Genomic DNA, 7935 nt, shown 5'->3' with positions numbered 1-7935 from the left:
CATCTAGCCATTTCCTTATGCATCTAACAGTCCGTCCGTCAAACCCATACCTCTCCAATTTAGCAGCAAGAATGTTGTGGGGGACCATATCAAATGACTTAGGTTAGCTCCGCCAAAGAAGTGCCCATTGCCTGTCACTGCGTGCAATCACAGGACTGCCACACAAAAGTCCTGTGACCAAGCTGCAAGAGCAATCCTTCCTTACACCAACACAGGGGCTCAGAAAGAGAGTGTGGAATTTAAAAGAGAACGGCTCCAGAAAGACCAAGCGCTGGTGCTCCCTGGCAGCGGTGCTGTGCCAGCACTCTTTTCCCCTCCACCTCTGCACACAGGCACTGCCACTGCAGCACCAGAAGAAGTCTCAGAAAAAGGACCTCAGATGAAGAAGTCACTGCAGGGTCTTTTTGGTTTTTTAAATGCACAGAGAACATGGCTCTTATTTCAACAGTCTTTCCAAAAGTCTCTGGGTAACACTAGAAAGGTAGATAAGGAATTAGAAATGGTATGAAGAATGACATTAATTTCTGCACAACACTATCACATGTAAAACAGAGCAAAAAACCCTCCACCACACCACCAAAACCTCCAGAAGACAGGCTGAGCCTGTAATGAGCTACACTATGAGCGATATGCATAAGAAAATGGACAGTTTATTGCTTCAGAAAAACATCCAGTCATCAGTTTCCACACTGCATCCTTGAGCTCCTTGTTCCTCATGCTGTAGATGAGGGGATTCACTGCTGGAGGCACCACTGAGTACAGCACTGCCACCACCATATCCAGCAATGGGGAGGAGATAGAGGGGGGCTTCAGGTAGGCAAACATGGCGGTGCTGATAAACAGGGAGACCACAGCCAGGTGAGGGAGGCACGTGGAAAAGGCTTTGTGCCGTCCCTGCTCAGAGGGGATCCTCAGCACGGCCCTGAAGATCTGCACATAGGACAGCAGGATAAAAACAAAACAGCCAAATGCTGCTAAGAGACTAACCACAATAAGCCCCACTTCCCTGAGGTAGGAGTGTGAGCAGGAGAGCTTGAGGATCTGGGGGATTTCACAGAAGAACTGGTCCACAGCATTGCCTTGGCAGAGGGGGAGTGAAAATGTATTGGCAGACTGCAGCAGAGAATTGAGAAACCCAGTGCCCCAGGCAGCTGCTGCCATGTGGACACAAGCTCTGCTGCCCAGGAGGGTCCTGTAATGCAGGGGTTTGCAGATGGCAACGTAGCGGTCATAGGACATGATGGTGAGGAGACAAAACTCTGCTCCTACCAAGAAGGCAAACAGAAAGACCTGGGCAGCACATCCCTGGTAGGAGATGGCCCTGGTGTCCCAGAGGGAATTGGCCATGGCTTTGGGGAGAATGATGGAGATGGAGCCCAGGTCAAGGAGGGAGAGGTTGAGGAGGAAGAAGTACATGGGGGTGTGGAGGTGGTGGTCACAGGCTACGGTGGTGATGATGAGGCCGTTGCCCAGGAGGGCAGCCAGGTAGATGGCCAGGAAGAGCCAGAAGTGCACGAGCTGCAGCTCCCGTGTGTCTGCGAATGCCAAGAGGAGGAATTCAGTGATGGAGCTGGTGTTGGACATTTGCTGCTTCTGGGCATGGGAACCTGTCCAAGGAGGAAAAGGCAGTGAGAAGTAAAGGCAGAGTTCTTTGAGCAAAACCTACTCCAGTTCTCATGGAAACTCCCCAGGCTTCCTTGCCCCTTTCAGGTAGACTTTTGTCATGCTGCTTTTATGAGCTCTGCATGGTGTTGGCAGAGGGTGCCACTGGGAGCAGGGAGCCCTGCTGTGGACTCTTGAAGTGTTACTCCTGCCCTACAGCAACCGGTAAACAGGAACACAGAGTCATCTCAGATTAAATCCACCTCTGATGCCAGTGAACTTTTCAGCATTGTTGTTCTCATTTCACCCAACTGCAGAGCAGAGCTGTGGGGATTTTGGTTTGTGTATTTTGTTCTAGTTTCCTCACCGAAACCAAAGAGTGTTTTTAAGGTAGAAAGCTTTGGCATTCCTGTTGCACTCCAGGTGAAACCTTGTGGGTGCTGACAGGCAAAGGAAGCTCCCTGGGCAGGCTGAGTGCTCCTCCTGGCAGGCGGCAGAGTCCCTGCCCTGGCACACAGCCCCCTGGGGTGCAGGGACCCTCCTCTGAACGACAGCCCTGCACACCCTGGCTGCACAACTGGCTTCACAGCCCTGCAGCCATCCCCAGGCGAAGGCAGCCATCATGCCCTGTCCTTCTGACCATGCAGCAGGGAAGCCCTGCCCTGGAGTATGTCCTCCTTCTTCACACCAGGGAAGCCAAGACAGACATCCTGACAGGTCCTAGCAGTCATGGGATGTGCCAGCTCTGGAAAACCTGTCCAGGATACTCGTCTGCATTGCCCTGCTGCCAGAGACTTACCGTGTCAAATGCTGTGAAGATTTCTCTGGGAACAAGCTCAGCTCTGTCCTCCCACCCCAGACTGCCTTGAACCTCTCTCTGCCTCACTCATCTCCCCTCGGTACCTGCGGGCAGTGCCCTCAGCCCTGCTGCACTTTGTAGAGGAGCCACTCCTGGGCAGAGCTGTCTCTCAGCAGTGCTGCCCACTTGCCATGAGCTCCCTGCATCCCAGGAGCCTGGGCCACCTGAGCAACAGAGGACCACCCCAAGGCAGCACTTTGTCTCAATGCTCTGGGCTCCCTCCAGGTGTCCCTGGGGCTCCAGGGGAACCTGCTGTGAAAAAAGCTGAATGTTCCCTCCCTCAGCTGGGGAGAGACACTTCTTTCCTGCAGTGTCATTTCTCCTACCTGAGGCAGAGTTAGGTCTAAAAATCACCTTTGTTGTCTTATTATTAGGCAGGACACCCAGACAAAGACAGGCAGGGTCTTTACTCCTGCTGAGGGAAGGGATTCAGCTGAGTCAATCGAGGCATCTCATCCTGCGTTTCTATTGTTAGCGCTGGAAGGGGACTGAGCTCCCTCCCTTGCCTATCACAAACCCACAGGACGTGGGATTCCTCTTGCCTCAGTTCAAGCGTGGGTTAAATAGGCACCTGCAAGTGAGTTCCTTGTCTCAGCTCCCATGGTAATTGCTGAAGATGTAGGTCAGGAGTTGGTTGTTCAGGTGAAATAGCTGGTGATGTTTGAGGTACCAGAGGTTGTCCGAGGCATGTGCAACACAGCTGCACCTGTCCCTATTTACTATTTCCTTGGCAGCCTGTGCTGCCATCTGACCAAATACTGTCCTGTATCACAGGGAGAGCTATGTTTCTCTGTCTTTTCCATCAGCTGGCTTGACTAGATCTCCATTGACTATAATGATGGTTTCCATCCCCACATTACCCAATCACATTCTGGACAGCACTGCAGACAGGTTCGGTGCCTTTGTGCAAGCCACTGATAGCCACCACTGCACTGTGGCAAGGTCTGTCCCTTCTCTATCCAGCAGATGTAGGGCAGTCCAGGAACACAAGGCACATCACACTGGGCTCTCCACTTGGGTGCCTACATTCTCAGACTGCTGGTTTTGCTCTGCATCAACCTTTACTCACCCCCTTGATAATACAGCCAAGGAACAGACCAACAGTTTTCACAGTGGGCCTGTCAGCAGCACCTTGTCATTCATGGAGATCACCTTCATGTCCACTGAAGGCCCTCAGGGGCAGCAGAAACACCACTGAAGTAAACCCATTTCTTTCCAGGGCTGCGTTTCCCAGCCCTGTTTCTCTCTGTCCCTGCAAGAACAGGGTTTGCTCACTCTCTTGGCATCCAGTTTCCGCTTTATTTTTCCATCTGCTGTCCACTCTGGCATGTTTCTGCTCTGATGCACACACATGGTCTTGGACGCTTAGTACCAGGTTTCCCTAAGACAAGTCAGAGCTTGGCCTGATGCTGCACCTGAGGTGCTACAGCCCAAATGTGCACCGACGCCCCCAGCCAGGGGCATAGCCAGGATGAGCTGGAGCCTGTGCTTTTTGACATTGATGGAGTAACTGCCAAGGCGTGGTAGAACAAGTCACGCAGCTTGGCGTGCTGCAATGGAAGGGTACAGGCTTTTTAGGACAGACAGGATGAAAGGATCAGGAGTGGGGTTTCTCTCAAAGTGAAGAAGCTACTTGGATGTATGGGGATCCCGTATGGGGCCAGTGAAAGCTCTGGTGAGCCCTTGTGAGTGAGGATCAGAGGAGGGGCCAGTAAAAGTGACATTGTGGTGGCAGATGAGGAACCCACGGTCAGGGTGGAGAAGTGGGCATAGTCTTTTCTAAGCACCCCAAGGAATCATAGAATCATAGAATGTCCTGAGTTGGAAGGGACCCACGAGGATCATCGAATCCAACTCCTGTCCCTGCATAGGACAACCCCAAAATTCACACCCTATGTCTGAGGGCGTTGTCCAAATGCTTCTTGAATATTGTCAGGCTTGGTGCTGTGACTGCCTCCCGGGGGAGCTTCTTCCAATGCTCCACTACCCTTTGGGTGAAGAACCTTTTCCTAATGTCCAACCTAAACCTCCCCTGGCATATATTCCTGCCATTCCCTCGGGTTCTATCATTGGTTGTCAGGGAGAAGAGATCAGTACCTGCCCCTCCTCCTTCCCTTGTGAGGAAGCTGTAGACCGTGATGAGGTCTCCCCTCAGTCTCCTCTTCTCTAGGCTGAACAGTCTTCAGCCGCTCCTCATACAGTTTCCCCTCTAAACCCTTCACCATCTTCATGGCTCAGGAAGTCTCTGGATGTAGAAGCCTGGGCCTCACTGGGGATTTTGATGACTCTGTCATTTTCTGGAAGGGGAACAAAGCAACATGCAAACAGTCCGGGCAGATTCTGGAGTTTCTTGGGACAACTTCTGAGCACAGCTGCCAGATGGGCCAACAAAGGTAATGCAAACCTGGATCTGATACTTGCCAGCAAGCAAGAGCTTGTCAGAGACGTGAAGATCATTGTAAGTCTTGGCTCTCATCACCCTGAAATCATGGAATCATAGAATCACAGAATCATAGAAACATTGAGATTGGAAAAGACCTTTAAGGTCATCAGGTCCAGCATTTAACCTAACACTGCCAAATCCACCACTAAACCATGTCCCTAAGCCATGTGCAGGGATGGAGACTCAACCACTTCCCTGGGCAGCCTGTGCCAGTGCCTGACTACCGTTCCGGTGAAGAAGTTTTTCCTAATATCCAAACTAAACGTCCCCCTGGCTCAACTTGAGGTCATTTCCTCTCGTCCTATCACTTGTTACATGGGAGAAGAGACTGACCCCCACCTCACCACAACCTCCTTTCAGGTAGTTGTAGAGAGCAATAAGGTCTCCCCTCAGCCTCCTCTTCTCCAGACTAAACCCCAGTTCCCTCAGCCGCTCCTCATAAGACTTGTGCTCTAGACCCTTCACCAACTTTGTTGCCCTCCTCTGGACACTCTCCAGCACCTCTATGTCCTTCCTGTAGTGAGGCGCCCAAAACTGAACACAGTACTTGAGGTGCGGCCCCACCAGTGCCCAGTACAGGGGAATGATCACTTCCCTGGTCCTGCTGGCCACACTATTCCTGATACAAGCCAGGGTGCTAGTGGCCTTCTTGGCCAGCTGGGCACACTGCTGGCTCATCTGCAGCCAGCTGTCGACCAACACCCCCAGGTCCTTTTCTGCCAGGCAGCTCTCCAGCCACTCTTCCCCCAGTCTGTAGCGTTGCTGGGGGTTGTTGTGACCCAAGTGCAGGACTTGGCACTGAGCCTTGTTAAACCTCACACAGTTGGCCTCGGCCCATCGATCAGCCTGTCCAGATCCCTCTGTAGGGCCTTCCTACCCTCCAGCCCATCAACACTCCTGCCCAACTTGGTGTCATCTGTAAACTTACTGAGGGTGCACTCAATCCCCTCATCCAGGTCGTTGATAAAGATATTGAACAGAACTTGTCCCAGTACTGAGCCCTGGGGAACACCACTTAAGACCAGCCGCCAACTGGATTTGACTGCATTCACCACAACTCTTTGGGCCTGGTCATCCAGCCAGTTTTTTACCCAGAGAAAAGTATGCATGTCCAAGCCATGAGAAGCCTTTTTCTTTTGTTTGTTTTTTTGTTCTCTGTGCATTTAAAAAAAATAAAGGACCCTGCAGCAACTTATTTATCTGACATTCTTTTTCTGAGACTTCTTCTGGCACCGCAGTGGCAGTGCCTGTGTGCAGAGGTGGAGGGGAAAAGAGTCCTGGCACAGCAGCACTGCCAGGGAGCACCAGCGCTTGGTCTTTCTGGAGCCATTCTCTTTTAAATTCCACACTCTCTCTCTGAGCCCCTGCATTGCTGTAAGGAAGGATTGCTCTTGCAGCTTGGTCACAGGCCTTTTGTGTGGCAGTCCTGTGGTTGCATGCAGTGACAGGCAATGGGCACTTCTTTGGCAGAGCTGACCTCCATAATCGAGCTTCCACCATACAAGGGGATCTCCTGATGGCAGTGCCTGAAAGCTCAGGTTTTCTTCCAAAGTTTCTCTCAAGAACAAGCTCAGGAAAGTGCCCTCAAGAGGAAAACACGATTGAACAGCTAAATCGTTTGAGTATTCAGGGTGGGAGCATGTGGCAGTGTACCTGCACAGGCAGATCTCCTAGGGGAGGTAGGAAGGACCAGCACGGCAGGCTCTGGTCTGTGCCCGTGTTCACTGGACACCCCAGGGAAGCTGCCCCAAGGCAACCGCCACAGGCCAGCCAATAACAACCACCATTTCCAGCACTGCACTCCCACCCCTGCTCATACAGGTTGTTTATCCCTCCACAGTGGGACACCGAATGACTAGTTTGGAAGTCCATGTTTGTATTGTACAGATGTAAGATCATGGAGCAGACCCTCCTGGAAGACATGTCAAAGCATATGGAAGAGAGGGAGGTGATTAGAGACAGGCAACATGGCTTCACAAAGGGCAAATTGGGCCTGACTAATCTCATGTCCTTCTGCCATGGAGTAACTGCCTCAGTGGAGAAGGGAAGAGCTATGGATGTCATCTACCTAGACTTCTCTAGGTCCTTTGCTATGGTCGCCCACAACATTCTTGCTGCTACATTGGAGAGGTATGGGTTTGATGGATGGACTGTTAGATGGATAAGGAAATGGCTAGATGACCGCATGCAAATAGTTACAGCCAATGGCTCAATGCCCAAGTCGAAAACAATAACGAGGGGTATCCCTCAAGGGTCCGTACTGGGACCAGTACTATTTAGTATCTTCATCAATGACAGAGAGAGTGGGATTGAGCGCACGCTCAGCCAGTTTGCAGAGGACACCAAGCTGAGTGGGACAGTTGATTCACTTGATGGGAGGGATGCCATCCAGAGGGACCTGGACAGGCTTGAGTAGGAGGTCCGTGCAAGCTTCATGAAGTTCAACAAGGCCAAGTGCAAGCCCATTCACCTGGGTCGGGGCAATCCCCGCTGTCAGTAAAGACTGGGAGGTGAATGGATTGAGAGCAGCCCTGCAGAGAAAGACTTCGGGATATTGGTGGGTGAAAAGTTGGACACGGGCCGGTAATGTGTTCTTGCAGCCCAGAAAGCCAGCCGTATGCTGGGTGGCCTAAATAAAAGCATGGCCAACAGGTTGAGGGAGGTGATTCTCCCCCTCTACTCTACTCTTCTGAGACCCCACCTGGAGCACTGTGTCCAGCTCTGAGTTCCCCAGTACAAGAAAGACATGGACCTGTTGGAGCGAGTCCAGAGGAGAGCCACGAAAATGATCTGAGGGCTGAAACACCTCTCCTATGAAGAGAAGCTGAGAGAGCTGGTGGTGTTCAGCCTGGAGAAGAGAAGGGTCTGGGGAGACCTCCTTGTGGCCTTTCAATATATAAAAAGGGCTTATAGGAAAAAGGGAGAGAGAATTTATATGAAGGCCTGTAGTGACAGGCCACGGGGCAATGGTTTTAAACTGAAGGAGGTTAGATTTAGATTGGACATGGGGAAGAAATTTATTTGTGATGAG

The 7935-nt window shown here is 51.6% G+C and overlaps 1 protein-coding gene across 1 annotated transcript; it reads right to left on the bottom strand.

Annotated features, from left to right (window-relative positions):
* Nucleotides 1–618: 618 nt before the first annotated feature.
* LOC309603928 (olfactory receptor 14A16-like) lies at nt 619–1584 on the bottom strand (the record flags this gene model as incomplete). The annotated part of the gene is made up of 1 exon (XM_082338806.1): nt 619–1584. One exon carries the CDS (start codon nt 1582–1584, stop codon nt 619–621), a length of 966 nt encoding a protein of 321 aa, XP_082194932.1.
* Between the last annotated feature and the right edge of the window lie 6351 nt (nt 1585–7935).

This window comes from Platalea leucorodia (assembly GCF_965183815.1).
Source record: "Platalea leucorodia genome assembly, contig: HAP1_HAP1_SCAFFOLD_261, whole genome shotgun sequence".
In the NCBI taxonomy this organism is placed as follows: domain Eukaryota; kingdom Metazoa; phylum Chordata; class Aves; order Pelecaniformes; family Threskiornithidae; genus Platalea; species Platalea leucorodia.
The sequence above is the reverse complement of the archived record's forward strand: the minus strand, read 5'-3'. Positions and strand labels throughout refer to the sequence as shown.